Source organism: Camelus dromedarius, chromosome 16, assembly GCF_036321535.1.
Source record: "Camelus dromedarius isolate mCamDro1 chromosome 16, mCamDro1.pat, whole genome shotgun sequence".
Classification (NCBI taxonomy): Eukaryota; Metazoa; Chordata; class Mammalia; order Artiodactyla; family Camelidae; genus Camelus; species Camelus dromedarius.
In genome coordinates, this window is record NC_087451.1 from 10,455,479 (window position 1) to 10,477,196 (window position 21,718).

The 21,718-nt window shown below is 52.1% G+C and overlaps 1 protein-coding gene across 12 annotated transcripts in view; it reads left to right on the plus strand.

Annotated features, from left to right (window-relative positions):
* Window positions 1-21,718, plus strand: part of MSI2 (musashi RNA binding protein 2) — a 379,910-nt gene that overhangs the window by 300,364 nt on the left and 57,828 nt on the right. For all 12 annotated transcript variants that reach the window (XR_010384428.1, XM_064494960.1, XM_064494953.1 and 9 more), the window contains 2 exons: window positions 2,921-3,003; window positions 19,410-19,524. Coding sequence is in view for 11 of the 12 variants with exons in the window: in XM_064494960.1 (XP_064351030.1) it covers window positions 2,921-3,003; window positions 19,410-19,524 (198 nt within the window). In the remaining variant the exon portion in view is untranslated. The remainder of the gene's footprint in view (window positions 1-2,920; window positions 3,004-19,409; window positions 19,525-21,718) is intronic.

Here is a 21,718-nt window from a genome sequence, read left to right on the forward strand (position 1 = left end):
GACATACTATTTGGGGGCCACCGTTCAACCTGCTACACTCACCCTAATTAGCAGCAGGGTTCTCTCCTACCTAAGAACTGGCCCGTCCTGGCTCGGTTAGGGATTTGCCTGTTGCCTTAGTTTGATTCCAGGCCAGAGGGGCAACTTCACAGACACGGGAGACCCAGAGTGACCCTCAGGCTAGAGGCGAGGGTCGCGAGGCAGGAGCGAGGTCTGCACGAGGGAGGTGTACTTCTTGAGAGGGAACCTCTGACTTGTGCCTTTTAGAGAGCAAATTGCTTGAGAAGAGGGATGTCGCCTTGTCGATCTCTGTGTCCCACACAACGCCTGGCACAGGTGGGAGCTGGTTTACACCCCAGGAAGGACCGAGTCAACCTGGGAGGGGAAGCAGGGATGCAGATGTGCAAGATGCTGAGAACCCGGAGGACCGGAAGTGTCTCATTCTGTCATTCTCAGCCGCCAGCCACTCAGCACTCTGTGTATTAGGGGCTCTGTGTGTCCTGGGGACCCGGTGTGAATGAGGCCCCGGCCCAGCCATTGTCCTTGAAGCCAGTGCCAGCAGATTCCTGCATCCTCTGATGTGCCACCTCCCCCTCCCCTGAGGACCTTTTGAAGGGCATTTCATCTTAATCCCTTCTTCTCAGACCTGGGCTCTAGAAACGTGGCCAGGAAGGGGATTAACCAAAACAATGCCAGTGCGCCTCTGGGTGCTGCAGGGGTCCCCACCTGGGTGAGAGTTTGATGGTTTTCAGGCCCTTTTGAAGGGAGGCTCGGGGGGCCAACACAGCAAAGCCAAAGGGACGTCGTGCGGAGACTTGCCTCTGGGAGTAGCTCTCGTCCAACTGTGCACAGAACACGTGGGACCGGCTGCCGTAGAGAAGGTCGGCATTGTAGCTCTGTCCACAGGGACCTGGTGCAGAGGCGGAGTATAAATCTGGTGCAGGGTTTCCTGTTGGGCCTCATTTTGAACAAAATACTGTGTCTGAGGACCCAGCTTCTCCAGGAGGTCGCTGGGAGAAGCTTGTCAGCTTTGAGCCCCCTCACGGCGGGCAGGTCGGACCTTTGTAGTGGGCTGGGCCTCGTAGACTAGGAACACCGGCCTGGTGTTTGGTGTGTGTAATAAGTTACCCATCACCATCAGGGTTGAGATTGCCACCTGTGGGGTCGTACTAGCCATCTGTTTTACTGCAAACTGTCTGAGAGCAGGGTTTGGCCTTTTCTGTTCCCTTCCTGAGAATCTTCCGGATCCAGCGGGAGCTGTGACGGGAGATCACAGTGCCTCAACAGCCCGTTCCTGGCTGTTCCTTAGAAGATGATGGCGTCAGAGTTGGAGGAGGGGCTTGAGTGATTCTCTCCCCACTGTGGGTTTCTGGGACCTAGAGTAAACACGGAAGCTTGAAAAGGGAGCATCTGTCTTTGTACTCATTGACCTGAGCGCTGATTGTTAAAGCACAGAAACAGTCCTTGTGGTTGGAGTGTTCTGGTTGGTGTGCCCAGGCTTGTGTTCGTCCAGGCTCAGATCTCTGGGGAGGACTGTGTCTGTCTGAGCTGCAGTCACAAAGCACCAGAGCCTGGGAGGCTTACAAATGACAGACACTTATTTCTCACGGTTCTGGAGGCTGAAAGTCCAAGGCCAGGTGCCAGCAAGGTCAGGGTTTTGGTGAGAGCCCTCTCCCTTGTTTACAGACGGCTGTCTTCTCGTTGTATCCTCCCACGGCAGAGAGCAGGGAAAGCAGGCCCTCTCGTGTCTTATGTAAGAGCACTAATCCCATTCACAAAGCCTCCACCCTCATGACCCAAATGTCTCCCAGAGGCTCCGCCTCCTAACACCATCGCGTTGGGGTGGAGTTTCAATGTATGAATTTGGGGGAATACAGACATTCAGCCCATAGCAGAGGTTTGGGTTCTGACCTTAGAGGGGGAACCCAGAGTCCAGTCTCACCATCTTAATTTGCAGGTGCAAACCTCAGGGCTCAGGGGGAGAGGGGCTTCCCGGGATGACACATGCAAAGTCGGAACTGGCCCCTAGGCCTGCTGCCTCCCCATCAGGGTGTCTGCGCGCCTGCGTGTTCACTGCGTTTCATCCGCGGTGGGGTGCCATCCTGTGAGTGGGTCTGTGTGTCAGAATAGTGCTGACCGAGTAGGGTCACAGATGGGGCGGCGTGTTGGAAGCCTGTCGGGGGCGGGAGGAGAAGAAAGCGAGGGCCAGGAGGGTAGCGAGAGGCACTCAGGATGCTGAGCAGCGGTCGCCTGCCAAAAATTTTCAGTAAGACTTGTCTAGCAAAGCCGGTCTCCAGCCGAGTAAATACAGTGGATAGCTGACGGGCTGACAGCAGGCATCAGACAGTCTTAAACTGCCCCAAATCCGCAGCGCTTTTGAAGCAGCAGTAGAAAAAGGATGCCCGCGCAGAACAGAGGCCCAAAACTTTTAATAGTTTCTTCCAGGCCTCAGGATGTCCTGATGAGGTATTAGAGGAAGTAATTCAGGAAGAAAAGGACAAATAACGGCCTCCGTCTGGAAGCCGACCCGAGGGCTGGCCACTCCAGCGCCGAAAGGGCAAACGTGGCCCCGCAGTGATCCCGCTGTCCGGCTCCCCCACCCGCCCGCCTCCCACCGAGAGCCGCCGGCTCTGACCCTTGTAAATAACAGACAAGTAAATTTCTTGTTTGCTTCGGGGCAAATGTAAACCACATGCGCCAGCCGCATGGGGGTGAAATCATTAACTTCTCCTCACTGTTGGAAGGGTGCTCCGTACAAATTAGAAATCATTTCCACAAGCGGGAGGCCATTCCCAGGGATCCGCCCCCTACCCTCATCCCAGAAGCCTGTCACCACCGCAGGACGTCAGAAAAAGGAAAGGGGCCGAAGGGAACTGAACTCACCTCTCCTCTCTGTCTTTTCCCCCCCTTTTTCCTTTAGGGTTTGGCTTTGTCACTTTTGAGAATGAAGACGTTGTGGAGAAAGTCTGTGAGATTCATTTCCATGAAATCAATAATAAAATGGTAAGTTGGCAGGGGTTGCACTGAAATGCGACGCCTCCCTTCCGCCGTGTCCACCCCTTTGTCCTGCAGACTGCTACAGCCTGGTCATGCTCAGAGGTGGGCACACTGGGCGTAGGGACTGGACTAAACATTCAGCCCTGTGAACGGTAGGACAGAAAGCTTTTTCTGTAAAGGGCCAAATGGGGTATACTTTCCACTTTGTAGGCCACACAACTGGCTGTCTAGTTACTCACCTCTGCATCCACAGACAGTCCCTACAAGAATGAGCAGGGCTGTATTTCAATAAAGCTGTGTCTGGGGTGCTGAAATTGAAGTCTCATGTAATTTTCACGTCACAAATTTTAATCGATTGATTGATTGCCATTTAAAAAATGTAAAAACCATTCCTAACTCTTGGGCTCTACAAAAGAGTCAGGGGAGCCAGATTTGACCTGCAGGTTGTAACTTGCCCAACCCTGGTTTAGGATGTGCATTTGCTGTTTAGCTTGGCTTTTGAGGGGTCTATCTTAGATAGGAACTTTACTGCCCAAATTGTTTCTCTCTTTGGGCCCTGCAGGGTAATTAACATTCTCTCCTTCCGATCAGCTGGGTGGTTTTACCCTTATGGTCAGCTACTTCGGCTCTCCTTTTGATTCTTTATAAAGTCCCTTTTCCTGGCAGGGCACCCTCCATGGAGAGGGGGGTTGGATTAAAGTTTGGGGAGCCAGGTAGGCCTCCCAGAGAAATGGCCACCAGAGGGCGCCATACCATGTGCAGCTCGCGCATGGTGGCTTGAAGTTTCAAACTCCTTTCTTCAAACTGAGTAGGTGGGTGAGAACCCCCTTTCTTGTTGGTTCGAGAAAAATGGGAGCTCAGCAGGTGTTTCTGCAACCATCAGCAGGTCCTTCCAAGCCAAAACATTTTGGTTGGCCCGCAAAGCCTGCAGCCTCAAGAGAAGAAGGGGAGCAGGGGGGCACAATTTTGTGCTTAGTTGCAGCTGTTAACTTTGATATTTTCTTCCTTTAGTCAAAACATTCCTTGCTTCTGAAACATGCATTTAGATACACACTGTATATTGGTCTGATATGTGTTCACCGACTTTAAATTCAATAATAGAGCTTTTAGCATGGATAAGATCAAAGCAATCTGCTTAGCATGTGGTGCTACAGGCCTGATTCAATATTTGACTTGCTAATTTTTTCCCAGGGCACTAAAATAATATTGTTCGTATTGTTCCTCACCATCATATGCATCTGAAATGAAAGTACTGTTTCTTTGCGTACTGAGGGTTGGAGCTCAGGCATTAAAATGGTACTGAGGAGATAAGTGTAGAAATAGCACAGGTCCCCTCCCAGGTGCCCCCCTTCTACCCTCTAGCCGATACGTCTCCCTTTTGGTTGCTGTTTTTAAAACTAGAGAGACGGGGAGCTTAAAAGGAACCCTGCTTCCGGTGCCTGGAGGCCTTGTTCCTAGCCAGGCCTGTCATGACGGACTCTGCCGAGGGCGGCCTGGGCAGCGGGGGGGGTGGAGGGGGCAGCCGAGGGCGCTGGCAGCCTCCATTCCTGTCCTGCCAGGACTTAACGGTTCGTCGGGAAGGCCCGATGTAGACTGGCAAGAGGCCTCGCTGTGCTGTCACAAGTGCATATGTGCGGCCCTTCACTGTTGACTGGCTTGGCAGCGCGCCTGAGACGCGAGGAGGAGAGGGCTTTTCTTCTGCCCGCTGTTCCAGCAGGGAAACAGAGGCCCGGACGGTGAAGGCACACCGGCCTTAAGGTGTTGTCTGCCGGGTGAGCTGTCCAGACGGTCATTGGAGCTTGGGGGTGGGGAGGTGAACCCCCAGATGACGCAGGGGACAGTCGGGAGGTAGAGGTTCAGCCCCAGAAGGATAACGTGGGCTGGCCTGAAGCCAGAGAAGTTTGCAGCCATTGTCCCCGCTCTTTTGCATATGTCACCTTCTTTTCCACGCAGGTGGAGGCCGTCTAGAGCAGGTGTGGGTAACTGTGTTGAGTGAGGTTGCTATTTTCTTTTGAATCTGGTACTTGTTCTTTAAAAGAATAAACGGAAATCGAAGTGGGCAAGAGGAGTGGGTGGGGGCAAAGTGGTCAGGATCACAGGCACCACTGGAGGTCTCCCTGCAGGTGCCCAGCCAGACCTCATGGGGACTGGGAGAGGGCAGCAGTAGGTCACCTCGCTGAGCTCCCGTGTAACAGGGCCTGTAATGACCACCTTGTGGGGTTGCCAGGGCCTGGGGAGGTACCACGAGCAAAAGCACAGGGTCAGGCTTGATACACATTAGCTCTCGCCATGGTCCACATCCTCGTCAGGGAAAGAACTTCTCCAGGGAGCTCCCCTCCTCCGAGAAGGGTGGACTTTAAAGTGCATCGGTAGAGGAACCTGAATCCTGAATTGCTTTGCATCCTGTGATCCTGGTTTCTACTTCTGAGGCCCCAAGAAAAGGAAATGAATTTAAACTGTGCTGTGGACAGAATTCAAATGAGAGCTCGGAAAGGCTCTGAGAACGCAGAGACTGCCAAGCAGAAACACGGGCGGTTGTGAGAATGTACGTAGGAGTGTTTTGTAAACTGGACTATGCTTGGAAACTGTAAAGACAAATCTCCTGGAACCCTTGCAGTCTGTGAATTCAGCAGGAACAGAGAGCTGCACGGCCACCCCCGCCCCCACACATGCCTGGACCTCCCTTCTTCTCATAGTCACTGAGAGGAGAGGGCTCACTGTTGACTAGTCACAAAGATAGGACAGGGATCCAGCTCTTCTGATCCTTAATCAGTACTCAGTACTCAGTACTCAGTACTGGGTACTCCTGTGCCTGGCCCTCAGTAGGCCCCGTGTAAGTAAGTGTGGAATGAACAAGGGATTAGCTGAGGGACCACATGACAGGGAGGCACATCGTAATTCCCAAAGCCGTTTCCCATCTAAGTTGGTGGGTGGATCCCTGGGCATTTTTAAAAATGAGGACCCTTCTCTGATGTCGAGGACAGCCAGCCACAGGCACAGGTGCTTCTGCAGGGAAGCTGGAACCACAAGAACTCTGGCTCCCTCCCCATAGAGGCCTAGCCTTAAGGAGGTCGCCCTCCCGGTGGTGGTAGCAGGGAGATGGGCAAAAGCCCCGCCTGGCACCTCCACACAGAGATCCCACGAATAGCCAGTGTTTTTGAGAGCTAACTATGTGCTCTGTTGGATGCTTGCTTTATGCATCTCTTCTCATTTAATGATCACACATCTGGTGTGGGTACTAATTATTATCCCCATTTTACTGATAAGCAAGGTGAGGCAGAGAGAGGTCAAGCAACTTGCGCAGGGCCACACAGTCAGCAAGTGGCAGCACCAGATTTCAAGCCCAGAAAATGAGTAAGCTCATGTTTGTACCCAGTCAGCTGTTTCCCCCTCCAGGCTGAAAGGGACTTGCCAAGTTACCTAACTGGGCTCCAGCCTCCCAGGGTCACTGAGCGCCCCCTCCCACTCAGCCATGCTGTGGCCCCTGTGGTTCCAAGCTCTCCTAAGAGAAGGGCAAAGAACAGGGGCTCTCTCGGGGCCAGATTCCCGACTGGGAAAAAGGACCAAGCCTCTCAGGAGTCCTTGTTGGCCTCAGGCCTCTTCCCCACCCGCCAGAGGCAGGTGAGCACAGGGCTTGAGGGCAGCTGGCTGCCACCCTAGCCCAGGACCCAACCCATGAGACTCAGCCCCTTCCTCCGACCTGGCACAGTTGGAGTGAAGCACAAACGTGGCTCCTTATCAATAAATACACAGACGCGTACACGAGAGCCACCTGGAGGCCGTCCAGAGGGGTCTCCTCCCCAGCCACGCCGGGAACCGGCCAGGGTGCAGTGATGACACCTCCCTCCCACCGCGGGTCCTGATTGAAGCAGCAGGGACACTTGCTTGATTAGTTGCCAGCACAGCCTGCCAGGGCCCCCTGGCAGCTGCAGTGAGGGAGGTGGGAATCGACAGAGCCCTGGCCTGGGCCTCCTTGGAGGCCTGGCTCAGTCCCCACCTCAGAGGAGTCGGGAGGCAACACCAGCCTCACTGGGTGAGAGCTCAGGGTGCAGTTAGAAAACTGCCTGGCGGGGGCTCCTCCAGTAGAGCCTTTCCCCATACCTGTGCCACGGCAGGGCGTCGGCGTTCCCCAGGCCCTGTGTTGGCGGTTCACACACGTGCAGTCGTTGTCCCATTGTACAGAGGGGAACAGTGGAGCTCAGAGCCAGGATTTGAACCTGTGTCGCTCTGGCTCTAGCCCTGGCTTCTCCCCACTATACCCTACTGCCACCTTAAGCAAACTTCATCACTGAAAAATCTGGATTGATTTGACTGGTGAGTATAAGGTACAAGTGTCTATTTGCTTTATACAAGGATTACTATAGAATTCCTTAAAAAGTCCTTTTCCTTGTTCCTTTAAGGCGACCTGATTTATGAAAATTGCTTAGCAGTTTGCAAACTCATTAGGAATGCAGTCTCAGGCTCCACCCCTCATGTACTGAATCAGAATCCGCGTTTTGACAAATCCTCAGTGATTTGTGTGCACCTTAGAGTCAGAGATGCACCAGGCAAGGATCACTGCTAATGAGACAATGCAAGAGTTTGGATCATAAATCACGTATCCACTGTCAGCAGGAAGGAACCCGGGAGTGAGGGGCCTGAGGCCTGAAGAGCATGGTACTGGCTAAGCCAGCCTGGCCCAGAATCGCCAGGCCAGTCTGGGTCTCTGGGCACGCCTGTACACCCCATTGTGTGCTCACAGACCAGGTCTCCCGAGGAAGCTCTCAGTGCTCAGGCCTTCCCTGACTTCCAGGGCTTCCGAGACTTGGATCTCGGAGCATTGATAGCAGGTTTGTGAGGATCATCCACTGGGTGATGGGCTAGATCCTTAAGTGCTGTCGCCTGTCCTTGTCCCCAAGTCCTTGTCCCCTGCCGGATCATTTAGAAACACCCAGGACCTTGGAACACGTGGGCCCATGCCTGAACCCCAGACCCACCACTGGTGATCCTGTGACCTGGCGAGCACCTCTCCTGTCTGCACCTCTTTCCTCTCTTGACAGCTCATAGGATGTCCTGGTTGAGTTCCTGGCCCTGGGAGCTCTTGGCCTGTTGGCGGGTATATATAATCTGGAAGCCTTGAAGGGATCAGCCCTCCTGAAAACCCCCTTAGTAAATGCAAGTTTCCTCCATTTGGCCTAAGCCAGGCACAAATTATTTTTTTATAAAGAGCCAGATAATAAATATTTCAGGCTTTCAAAGCTGTACATCTCTGTCACAACTACTCAAATCTGCCATCTTAGTGCAAAATGCAGCCACTGAGGACATGTAAACAATGGCAGGACTGTGTGCATATAAAACCTCATTTACAGAAACAAGTGGCCGCTGGATTTGGCCTGCGGGCCGTAGTTTCCGACTCCTGGCCTAAACCGATATAGCTCAGAGCAGGTGGTCTGCTTATCTCAACAGGTCCAAGGAAAGGCTCTTAGCCAAGTGGTCACCCAGGTTCACTCCTGTCAAGTCAGCGTTTTACTAGACAGGGGTTGGGGAGGCAGGGGGAACAGCAAACAGATGTTGGGGTTTGGGGTAGCGGCCTGCAGAAAGGATCAGTGCCTCTTGTCTTAGGGAGCTCCAAGCATTGAGCAGGTGGGGTGTGAAGGAATGTTCAGAATGGGGTGCTGTCAACCCAAGAGGCCTTCCCAACAGAGGTGCCACGACCCCCTCACTGCTGAATGCCCCACAAGGCAGTCACTAATCGCTACTCATTGTGACCTTGGGCAAGTCACGTGGCTTCTGTGCTTTGGCTCCCCGCTCTGTAAGACAGGTAGCGCGACCCCTACCCAGAGACAGCGGGAGTTAGGGCCGGCGAAGGGTTCACCCGGCATAGCGAGCACTATCAGAGAAATAGGTCTCTTAGTGTCTTCATTATCACCACCATTCTCATTATTCTTTGAATCATCTTATTGACAAAGATGTAATTGTAAGGTAAGGCAGTTCTGCACAGATTATAAGTCAGTAAAATGCAGGTGTGCAGACCTGGATGGGTCGGGGACCCGAGTCTCCAGGGCAGGAGCAGGTGAGGTAAGCCCTCTTGATGCTCCAGCTGGCCGTGGTCCTGCAGGAGCGGGAAAGTGCACAGCCTGCAGAGCAGAGCAGAAGGGGCCCGCAGATGGGGTTTTCTAGGTCCTAGGAAACTGACTCAGGCCCTTTGGCTGAATCATCCTTTGGGGGGGTTCTGAAAACCCCACTTCTGAGATCAAAGCCTTGTGGGATCTCAAGCCTGCCACCTTCATCTGGGGCACACTTGGGGGATTAACCCCCTGAACCGGGGCTTCTGGCTGGGAGGAGGCAGGAAGGTGAGAGAGCAAAGTCCTGGGTTGGCCTCTCGGACATGGCACTGTGGTGCTGGACCAGGCAGTCCACGAGGCCCCAGGCTGGGGTTGGCATGGGGTGCTGACCCGTAGCAAAGTGCCCCAGTGATCCAGCATGTGTCCCCTCCCTCAGCTGCCCCTTCTCATCCTGAGGACCGAGAGCTCAGTTGGGAACCAGCCCAAAAGTAGGGGTCGGGGTGTGGGTGACGTGGATGGAATTAACCAGGCTTCTGTGTTCACCATCCTATTTGTAGCATCATTCTCACTCGTAAGCTAATTTTAGCCATCCATTCTGCTTCTGTTACCATTTATAAAATGAGAATGTCAAATGCAATATTAAGCAAGCAGGATGAAGGCAAAAAAAAAAAAAAAAAAAGGAAATGCCAGGGAGGCACTTAATAAATGAATCTTGTGTTTATGTGGGAGAGCGAGAGGTCTGGCCCTCCAACCCCCAACACGCATGCATGTGCACACACATCCGCACAGGCCGTTTGTGCATCAGCTCTGTTCTTGGAGCAGAGATATCTGTGTGTTGCGGGGGTGGGAGGTGGCAGAGAGGGGAGGCGAGGCTGTGGTGGTTGGGTGGTAAATGTTTGTTGCTTTTTAGGCAGAAGTAATTTGGCCTGCGGGGAGGTGGCCTCCCCATTGCCTGAGTTCTGGCTCGTCTGTCCTTCCTCTGTCCTCTGGTGAGGTCATTGCAGGAGGCTGGGGAGAGCAGAGCATCCTTCTCAGGATCTCAGTGCCCAGGGCCCCTGCGGTTTTCCACGTGTTCTGCCCCTGCCTCCCCATTCACACCACTCATGGGGTGCAGGGGCGGGAAGGGGCCTGGAGGCCCCTGGAAGAAGCTGCTCCCCTTAGCCTGCACCCCTCCTGCGGGGCCTTTTCTTCCTCTGACTGTGCTCACCTGCTCCGCCCGACTTCCCAGGGACGTGAGCTGATGTTCAAGCTGCCCGTTTATTTTCTTCTCCTTTGAATTGAAAAGTGAAGTTAGGCCCCGGGCAGCATCTCTGGCAAAGCCCACCGTGGACTGGGATGGACACCCAGCTTGTGGCAGAATTTAGACACCTGCTGGAGGCTGAGGTGTCTTTTCACTTTGAAATGCCCTTGCAGGTTCCCAGAAATAAAAAGAACAGCTGCTGCTGCCACCATCAGCTCTTCCCCCAAATAGTGCGGCCTGGGAAGCTCCCTTGGCGCCCCTTGCTGATGAAAGCAGGAAGACGGGCCTAGGCAGCCGGCAGGTTGGGGAGGTCAGGGAGAAAGTCAGCTGCAGTGTGCCCAGGCCTGCTGGCCTTGGTCGGGGGCGGAGGGGGGGGGCACTTTCTCCCTTCTCTGCTCCCCCAGGCTTTGGGATTTACATTTTAAGCACAGACGTGGACTGGCTTTACCACCTTCAAAGACTCACACCTAGGCTCCACGTGGAGGGCAGTCGGGTGTGACCCAGCCAACTCTACCCAGTGTGAGCACTTACAGGATTAGCTGGTTTAATATATCAGCTCACTGCAGCCCTATGGGGCAGGCCCCCCCTGTTACTCTGTTTTACAGATGAGAAAAATGAGGCACAGAGAAGTCAGGCAGGTGGCCCCAGCTGGGAGCTGACCAGTGGGGTGGAGACAGGAAGCCAGGAGCCTTGTCCTCTAGGCTGGACTACAGGGGACCCAGCAAGGCCCTGCCCTTGGATCTGGCCGGGGTAGAAGTCTACGGCGGACACTGGGGCACACGTCTCAGATGGGGTACGGGAACAGCTCCTGTCCACTCCCTGCCCAGACTCTAAACACCTCCGAGGGAGAGCTGCGCCCTAACTGAATCCATCTCTGTGTCCACTCCCAGCCCTGCCTGCTGAGTAGGAGGGGCTGATAGTATGACTGGTTTATGATCTCTTTCACTTCACCGTCACTGATCTTAATAAAATGCTGAGCAGAGGAAACAGTGGATGAAATTAGTTCTGGAAGTGGTGGGAAAATTAATTCTAGAACTAGGATCAGGGATGGCCTTGTTGAAGGAGTAACTTCCAAATGGGCCTTGAGAGCTGGATAGAGGAAGGGAGGGAAGGGCTGGCCAGAGGCCTAGAGACGAGGCAGGGGTTTTGAATTGGGGGACCTAGAATTGAATCCTGGCTGTGTTACTATCTGGGTTTGTGACCTTGGACAAATCATTCATCAAAGCCTCTGTTTCCTTTTCTACTGTTACTGTAGGGTGAATCAGGCCAACTCACAGAGTAAGTGGGAGTTGATTAATGGGGGTGTGACAACAGTGGGCATCCTCTGAGGACTCCTGTGTCCCAGCCAGTGTGCTTTACATGTGTTCTGTGTATACGTCATGGACAGATATTCAACATCATATAATGTATGTGTGCAGACACACACATGAGGATGTCGTGACGGTGCCGAGCATGTGGGAAGCTCAGTGAAGAATATGTTCCTTCCTCCCCAGGGTAATGAGTAATTCTGCTGGCCGGAGAGGTGGAGTCAAGATTTTATGTCCCAAGGGGACTCTCAGTGCTTCTCACAAATGGGTCTGGGCCACTCACAGCAAGGGTGTGTCCTTTGAAAGTAGATGTTTCTGCTGGCTGCCTTCAACTCCCGGGCTGGCATTTCCATTTCGGTTTGCACAGTAACCCCTCTTCCTCAGACTCCGTGGGGGTCCCCTATCTGTGGGGGCCCTTTTGCAATGGAACAGGACAAGTTCTGCGGTACAAGTGGGTCCTCTGGTGTGTGGCCACATGCTGGTCCCTGTCTACAAGGGCAGAGCCAGACTGAGATGTCGGGGGAAGGGAGGAGGCAGGGACGGAACACACAACTTCCTTCTGCTTCCTTGCCAGTCTCACTAGCTGAGCATCCTCTCTGCGTTTACAGAGGCCAGAAGAGCTGGCTCCGGGGAAGGGCAGGTATGGCAGGGTGGGTGACACCCTTCCCTGCTGGAGGCAAGGGCTAGGGCTCCCCAGGGCAGCTGCCAGGACTGCCGGGGCGTGGTTGCTGCCACACCCATGACACCACGCTCTCATCCAGCGACATGACGTGCCTGTGCGCTCACGCCGGTCATGAGTCCATCTGGCCTTTGGTCCCGGATGAGTAGAGCGACTTGATGGAATGGGAACCTTGGAACGGGTGTTATGACAGAGAGGAGGTGACCTGACTCCGCAGGTCACTCAGTGAGACAGAGAGCAGCGGGTCTGTCGGTCTGTCTCAGGTGTGCGCCCAGGCTGGGAGGACTGTGGGTCCTGCCTGCCTGCCGCTGGCCAGGGGGACGGAGGTTGTTTACAGGCTTGACATCCCAAGCTTTGTCCTCCTTCAGCCTCTTTCTTCAGCTCTCGCTCCATAGCTGTCTCGCAGGGCCGGCTTCCTTGGGGTGAGCAGTGGGCCACAGAAGCTCGCTGCTGCCGTCTTGAAACTCAGAGTCACAGTTGGACACGGGGTCCCCATCTTCAGTTTGTAGCATCTGCACGTCCTCTAACACATTCTGTAGTCACCATGCTCTCGAGGCCGACCCCGGGCACGGGGCAAGGGCACGGGGTAGGACAGTAGACTCGGCTCCTCCCCGAGGAGCTGGACTTGGGTTTGTCTTCCTTGCTGTGCAGGTTCCGTGGGGTCAAGAGCCCCATGAAGGGTCAGCCCCCTGGAGTCTCCAGGAAGGTTCATGACTGGCACGGAGGGCCAGAGAGAGCCGCGGGCAGGGGAAGAAAGGCTGTGGCTGGAGACGCCGCAGCAGGGAGCTGTGTGTGATTTCTGGGGTGCGGCTCACCCCTCCTACCTCCCTGGAGAGATTGAATAGCTGCTAGCTGGAGGCAGGACCCCTGCATCTTTACACATGGGTGTCATCGCCGCTTCTGCTCAGAGCCTGAGGACCAGAGGAGATGATCAGCTTGGGGCTTCAGAGAAGCAGTGCTGGCCTGGAGCCCACTGGCACTTGGCTGAGGAGGAGGTGCCACCTCAGTCAGAGGAGATGCTGGTGGTCAGGCATCTGTGTCCTTCCAGAAGCTTCACAGAAAGACAGTGCCCACGGCAGATGCCGCAAGTCATCCTACCTGAGCGCCTGCCTGTCCCGAGAGGCCTGACCCTACAGCCACCCCCCGCCCCTCCTGCCAGCCAGACAGCCCAGGTTGGTCTCTGAGCCGCCGTGGACTTTCATCCTTTGAAATGGTCCCCTCTCTCCCTGGAGAAGTGGATCGGTTCTGACATGGCCTGTCTGGGGTAAGAAGTGGAGCCGCAAACACTGGCCTCTTCAGGCCACACAGAGCCTCCTTGTCCTGGGTGGTAATTCAAGGCCACAGGCACAGGGCTTGGGTTTCCCCAGGCAGAGGCCGGGCCAGGCTTCCCTCCGGGCCCCGGGGCACGTGCTGACTAGGGCCATTTGTGTAGAGACCGAGCAAGAACAAGAGCCTTTTCTCTTCCCAGACCTTGGCGTCTTCCTCAGACTGCCAGCCTCTTCCAAAAGGTGCCCAGCAGGGAGCTTGCCTCCGCGAAGGCTGTGGGCCAGTGGGGCGAGGGCGGCCACTGGGAGTAGCTGCAGGGAAGCTGTCCCCAAAGAAGTTCAGTGCCTTCTCCGAAAGCCAGTGCCAAGCATCTCCCTCCACCACCAGAGACAAGGTGGCATGGGGCCCACTGCCTTGGTTGGGGCATGGCACCAGACAGACCTGGGTTTAAACCCAGCCCCACCAGGCATGGACTGGTTCTGGAACTGCAGGCACCGCATGTGACACCCCTGGGCCTCAGCTTCCCATTCTAGAAGGCGGACACATAGCTATAAAGGACGTCATTGGGCCCACTGGCAACATAAGAATATGGAAGGCAGATTAGATAAAAAAATATTTTATTTATTTATTTTATTTAAATGTCCTGAGTTTGCTAACTATACTGTGCTATGTAAGGAAATGCCTTCATATTTAGGAAGTGCATACCATAATGTCTGCAAGCTACTCTCCGATGGTTCAGGAAAAAAATACATAGAGTCAGAGAGAAAGAACGTGCAAGTGATAAAGCAGAAGCCACAAAACTTTAACAGCAGGCAAATCTGGGTAGAGGGTGTGCACTGGTTTTCGAGCTATCCTTGCATCTTTCTTACAGGTTTGAAATTATTTCTAAATAGAGAGTTAGAAACAGTAGACCTCCTTGCTGAGTTGCTTTGGACCTTGATGCGCAGGGACACCCCACCCCACAGAGCAGCCTGCAGAGAGTGTCAGAGACCACACGTCACACCCACAGCAGCCTCCGATCCGTCAGCCGCTGCCCTAGCTGTCCGGTCGTTGAGGAGGGTTCAGCCCGGCCGTTCTTCTGAGCCCATCACCGCAGGGCTGCAGGGAAGCCACACCCTCTCCTCCAAGGCCAGTTTGCCAAGCAAAGCAGCATATTTGGAGATTGGAATTTAAAACAGATCCATCTAACCTCTGGGGGGTTGGCACAGCTTTGGGATTTGGCCCCCGGTGTGGGGTTACTTTGTGGCTTTGCCGGCGGTGAAACTTGAAAATGGAGACCCCGTCCTCCTGGTGTGAGCAGTTGGTCACAAGTGGCCTCTGAGGTTTCTTACAAGCACACATCCAGATGGAATTTCCTGCTCAGTCTCCTGCCCTCCACCCAGAATGCTTTCTCCAGCTGCTGGTTGAGTCAGTAGCGATGGCAGACCTGGTGAGAAGCCGTGCAGCTGGGCGCTGAGCTGCTGATGGTGGAGCCTGGAGACCCAGGACTGGGAGATTTCCTTCCTCAGACTCTACCCCCACCCAGAGCTGCCATACTTTGGAGGTGGGTGGTGGGGAGCATTCACCATACATGAGGGGGGTCTTACCATAAGAGGGGCGGTACTGAAACAGCTGGGGCAGGATATCTGATCACCGGGAGAGGCACTCTCATTTTGCTTCTATCTACTGGGGAGCCAGACAGGTGTCTCTGGGGCTGCCCCGGGAGGAGCATCTGTGCCCTGCCTTGCACCCCATGGTGAAGGCAGCCCTCAGTGCCCACTACCCCCAGCCAGCCAGTCACTGAGGGTCCTGCTGTCCTGTCTGCCCACTGCTCTCCGTTGAGATAGTCTCCAAAGATGACCCCTGTGATCTACGCCTCAGCACTCACGCCCTCACCAAATCCAGGCTGGCGCAGTGTAACCGGGAGACCGTGACAGAGGTAACAGTGTGGCCCCAAGGCCGGGTTATAGGAAGCCTGGCCTCTCTGTCTTGGTCCCTTGGGATGCTCATGCTTGGACACTCCCTCTCGGGACTCAGCTGCTGTGCTGGGAGAAGACTGCGTACCACGGAGAAGCCACGATGAACAGTCCCTACCGAAGCAGCGTCCACCGCCCACCAGATGAGGGAAGACGGCAGCCTGGACCTCGTCCGAGGCCAGGCTTCCCCTGGCTCCAGCCCCAGCCACCGTCTGACCACAGCCACATGAGCAGCCACAAGCAAGAGCCCCACTGGGCCCAGTTAGCGCTCAGAACCACCAGGAAGGATGATTAATTGTTGCTCAGAGCCGCTGCCCAGGGAGACTTTGTTGCACAGCAGTAGGTAACTGGGACAGCGTGCGGCCGGATGACCAAAGTGCATGGAGCTGCAGAGATGGGCTGGTTTCCCCCTGTTTTGGTACTGACTGTAACTCTGGTGTTCTTGCCAAGTTCTCCGGTTTGCAGTGGGAGGGTAGCGGCGGTGGAGGGTGATTCCAATGTGGTCTAACTCGAGAGGCTCCAGAGGCTGACGGGCCCAGAAGTGACAAGGGGCAGGTTGACAGATGAGCACTTGCCTTAATGTTAGGGAACAAGGCAGTCAGGAACTGCTCTTTTCAAAGACTGACGGCTCTTGGACACGGAGCGCTGTCTTACGTGTCTCTGCCCGCCGCTGCCTGGCACTTGCCAGACACACTGAGTTCCCCAGCAGCGCGGCGTTAAGTAGGTGGGATCTCCTTGACCCTAACGAGCATGTAAGTCGCTCTGTGCTCTGTATGGAACATCACTGAGGGACCCGGAAGTGGGGGCAGACCCTGGTCCCTGCACTGAGAACTCTCAGTCTGACGGGGGAGATGAGGCTGCTGCTTGTCTGATGGACGAAGGGCTGGTTTCATTCTCAGCAAGCCCCTGACCTGCTGCAAGGGTACAGGCAGAGAATAGCTATGCCTCTTTCCCCTTTTGTGTGCTTTCTTCATACGAGGTCATCACAGGAGGTGGGGGCTGGGTGGGCAGGCCTCCTGGTCCTGAGAAATCTTCGAGAAGCCTTCAGTGCAGGCCAGGCCAGGCCAGGCTCCCTGGTGCGACTGCTGCCTTGCCTTGTCACTCAAGTGCCCAGGACATGCGGAGGGTCCCCCCCAGAGAGTGCGCATGTCACCGCCCCCGGCCCCTGGGAGCACTCAGGATTGACACGGCGGGGGGTTGACAGAACCCACACAGCCGGGGCTGCCCAGAACAGCACCAGCCAAGACAGAGCAGAATTAAACGGAGCTGCCAGCCCTGTTCAGTGAGAGGAAGAGTAGGTGGGTTTGTTTAAAATACTCCCATTACAGTCAGTTAACCTTTATGTTTCCTAAATGAAAATTGTATAAACCTGAAATTTTCGTTGATCAGGTTGCCTAGAAACAGGCAGCAGGTTTTCATAAGACAATGCAGTAGATTGTCACCGATAGGGCTATTAGGAAGTGAGCTGGTTAGCGTATTATTCTGGATCCCGGTGTTGGCGTTAGGTAATTATCTGTCTGCCTCTGCAGAGCGCACCCATCTTCCCAGACTCTTGCAAATGAGGTTTCTCAGACTGCTTCTGGGTCCAGGGATGGGATCTGGACCCCAGGAGCACATTGTCACCCCCGGGCAGTCTAAAACACCCAGTTCTGAAGATGGCTCTCTAGGTTATCGGTCCCCCGTCTTCTCAGTCTGCTGGCTTTCCGAATAAAGTCATTACTCCTTGCCCCCCAAAATAAAAGACATAAAAGACCCAATTCTGATGAGTTTATTGAATCACCCCTGCCCCCACTTGCTACAGTAATGCTCAGAGCAGAAAACTTGGGGAATAAACAACAGAGACAAAATACACAGTGTAAGTAAAGAACAGAGTCACTCTCTGACAACTTTGATGTGATGTTTTAGTATTTTTCCCCTATGTGATATAAATACTTGTTTATTTTCCACGAAACCACTGTAACTTGCTCCCTCCCATCCGTTGCAGTTAGGGTGACCAACCATTCCTGGTTTGCCCGGGACGGAGGGTTTCCCAGTACCAGCACGTTACTATCGGCACGCTTTTCCATAGCTGCATAGTTTTCAATCTACTTGGATGAGCCAAACGCGGCCTAACTCCCTGTTCTTGGCCATTTGGGTTATTTCCTTTAAAAAGATATTCTAAGTAATGATTGTGGTGAATAGCCTCTTCCCTGCAGGATAAATGCCTGTAAGTAAGATTACTAGGTCACAGGATGTGTCACTGGTGGCTTTTGCTGTTTCATCAGGTTGCACTCCAGAAAAACACTTTCCGCCCCGACTCCCTATACTCTCAGGGACTGTGACATCAAGTAATTCTTCCATCATGGCCAGTGTGGAGGGAGAAAGACAGGCCTTGTTTAGGGACATACGATTCTTCATTAGCCATTTCTGTGTTGCCGGTTCATGTGCTTTACCCATTTCTCTTCGGGGATGTTCCTCTCCATTTAACCTATACAAATATATCAGTCATGAATGTTGAACTACTTTGTCCATTTTTTTAAAAGCATGTATAGTTATCAGTCTTTAAAGCACAAGAGTAATTCCTGTGATCCAGTGTCTTTGAAGAAAGAGGAGTTAATATTTTGGGTAATTAAAGCTTCTCCCTAGCCGTAAGCACTAAAATTTTTTTTTAATGAAAGTCTTTGGACTGAGAATATCTCCAAAATGGATAACCCAGGTAGGTACCTTTTAACATGAAGAATACTGCATGCAGTTTAACTTTTTCTTCATCTCTCCAACACGCTGTGAGCAGTAGTAATTTTCTGTGTGATGGTGACACCCGCAGCAGCTGTTGAGCTATGTGGAGTTTTGGCTCCTATACCGTATGGCCCCAGACTGCTTTGTAAATAAGACACCAGATTCTTGTCTTTGCTCCATCTCTGTCAGGCTGCCAGGGTGTTAGTTTTTGCAGCTTTCAGCACCCTTGCCTTACCCTGCTGTACCCCATCTTCATCAGCAATGGATGGATTACCAGCTACCAATTCTAGTTAAACCCATCTGTAAACTAAAAGCAAGTAAGCACTGAGCGAGGACCTAAGGAACGCTAGTGAAAACAGTGTAGGAACCTCAGCAGACAACACCTTTCCTTACTTCCTGGGGCTTGTGTCAAGTGTCATTAAGGTTGTTAAATAAATGACTTCTGGATGTGAGCAGAATAGGATTAAGAAATTTTGGAGGCACGGGGGGAAACCAAAAGGAAAGATTAGCAGCCACTTGAAGACGGAGCTGCAAAGTGAGACACTAGTAATCTGTGTTGAATCTTATCACGTCCCTCAGGAGTGTGCTGGGGCAGGTTTTATGGAGATGGTGGCATCACCCGCCTAGAAATTTCAAAAATCCAAGCTTCCGGGTCTGTACCTACTGGGATGTGGTTTATGGCAGGTTACACGAGCCTTCTAATGCTCAGTTTTCTCATCTGTGAAATGGAGCTAAGACTCACTGACCTGTCTGTTTACTAAGAGATGGGATCAGATGGCCTGTGTGAGGAGTCACTGACCTGATGGAGCCTGGGAGGAATCTGTAAACACGTAGAGGGCCAGAGGATCACGATGGATTATTACCGGTGCAGACGCACCCCTCAGCCATCGTCTACCTCCTTTCCTCTCACACCTCCTGCTCAGGTTTCAGTTTGAGCTTCAGCCCACACCTGTGCGTCTTCAGCTGCCGCCCTTGCCGCCCCTCCAAACTGCAGCTTATCCTTGTAGGTTTTTCTGAACCAGGATTTGCACAAGTGGTGCGTTTTCTTCAATATTTATTTTGCAGGCCATTTACCTGGCACGGCTATTTTTACAGTGAGTAAGGAGCAAGGCTAAAAATAACCTAGCCAATAACCAGATCAGTTCTGCATTTGACATTTACATGGAATTCATTTGCATCTCATTTGTTCGCCTTTCTGTCTAACAGGTAGAATGTAAGAAGGCTCAGCCGAAGGAAGTCATGTTCCCACCTGGGACAAGAGGCCGGGCCCGGGGACTGCCTTACACCATGGATGCGTTCATGCTTGGCATGGGGATGCTGGGTGAGTCTGGGCCAGACCCTGGGGACTGTGTCACCTTCCAGTTGGACAAACTGCTTTACCTGTCTGGGCCTCAGTTTCCTCTTCTGTTAATGAGGGTGATCATCCCTCTTGCAAGACAGTTATGACCATTAAATGGGCATAGATAGATAGATAGATAGATAGATAGATAGATAGATAGATAGATAGATAGATAGGCAGGCAGGTTGTCCCCTGCCTGGCTCATGGAAGGTACTTGGTATTATTTTCTCTCCTTTCCACTCCCTTTTTCAAAAGGAGGAAAAGTTACTATCTCTGCCTCAGCCCCTCTCTACTGCCTGGGAGTTCTTAAAAGACCGAAGGGCTCCTGGCTGGCTTAACTTGGTGTGGGCTGAGGCTACATCATCTAAAATTTGGGAGAGGAGGGAACGTGCTAAGGGTGGGCGATAATCCTGTCTGTTTAAAAGATTAACATTTTTCTCTTGGGGTATCAAAATTTGCATTTAAATGGATGTCTTAAATAACCTGTTTTATTCTTTCTTTGAAAAAAAAAAATGATGAAAGACAAAGTGTGTTTGTTCTGACGAAAACTGATCTCTCCTGGCTTTTAGAGAAATTGAGTTGCATATTATGCCCCTTCCTTAAAGGTATTTCTGTTCGTCCTGCGTAGATAATTGAAAATCTTGCCGCTTAAGTGGCATGAAAGATGGAGAAAGCAGTGGAGAGGCATGGTGGTGTGGGTCGCAACAGTAATTAGAAATTTCAAGGCGAGAGAACAGTATTTTAGTGCAAGTTATTGTGTGTCAGGAAAAGACTAATTAAATGGGATAAATGGTAGTTAATGGTGAAATTCCATTCAGGCACACGGTCTGTCTAGTTTTAATGGGTTTCATTTGGTTTGACGAAGAGTCCCTCTTCTATATTGTTTGATAAGCTCTTTATGTATTTTCAGATTTGCAGCTGTTTAAATCATTCCTGGCTCAGTTTTAAATTTATTAAATTTTTATTGGTTTTATAAATTCTTAAGAAGAATTATATCTATTTGTCTGAAGAAATAACAAGGCAGGTGAAGTTATTTTGAGGAACTTAAAAAAAAAATTGGAAAGAGATGCCATGAGAAAATGGCTGAAATGTTACTTCTTAAATTAATTTTTTAGCTTGAACAGAGTTTCAAAGAAAATTCCTATTGTAATTCTTTAAAAGTTAGCCAGATGATTCTAACACTTACCTGGAAGGAGAAACACATGAGAATAAATAAGAAAATGTTGTAAAAAGAGAAATGAGAGAAAAGTAAGTTTGACCAAATATCAGAACATAGCACAAAGCTGCGGTAATTAAAATAGTATGATATATAGGAAGGCACCTGTTGATAGAAAAAGTTAAAGAGCCTAAACTAAGTGTATTTCTACATATTAGTTTAATTACTATAAAAAAATTAATTTTAAAAACATCAGTGAGGATTGTCTCCCAGTTGGCTATAAGGCACCTTGAATAGCTCTTGCTCTAAAAGATAATTTGTATATGACCTTTAGCTTATGTTGTATAACCTAAAGAATCTCTGAATGGATTACTAGTTTCAAAATTTAAAATCAAACCTTAAAGAAAAGAGTTGAACCCCTTACCACCCACTGGCTTTTGGAATCTTGAATTTTAAATGATGAGTATGAAGTCCGTAAGGCATGAAATGAGAAACTTTTGGGGATCCAAATCTTCAGGAAGTGCCTCCACCTTTCTGCATCTCACTTGATACCCTTCACTTGCTGGGGAGGATGAACTGGTTTTCTCCCCGCGGAAGCAGACGTGTGGAGCGAAGCCAGCTCACTCATCTCAGTTGCCAAAAAGCAAAGGTGTGGCCGCTGTGTTCTCCCCAGATGCCATGCAAGGGCTTGGGGCTCCAGAGACCAGTGGTGTCATAACAGGAGCCAAGGCAGGGGCCTCGTTGACTGCAGGAGACATTCAACAGCAAATAGTTCTTGAGTACCTACTGTGTGCCTGGCCCAAATGTGGGCCCTGCCTTCTTGGAGCTTGTGGTCTAGTGAGAGAGATGACACTTACCAGCTCATCATGCAGCTATGTAATTGACTGTAATGGAGAGAGTTATAGGGTGCTTTATGGGCACACAGTGAGGAATGGAAACCAGTCAGGAGAATCAGAGAACACCTCCCTGTGGAGGTGACATCTCAGCTGGGATGAGGATCAGAAAGCCAAGGGCCGTGCA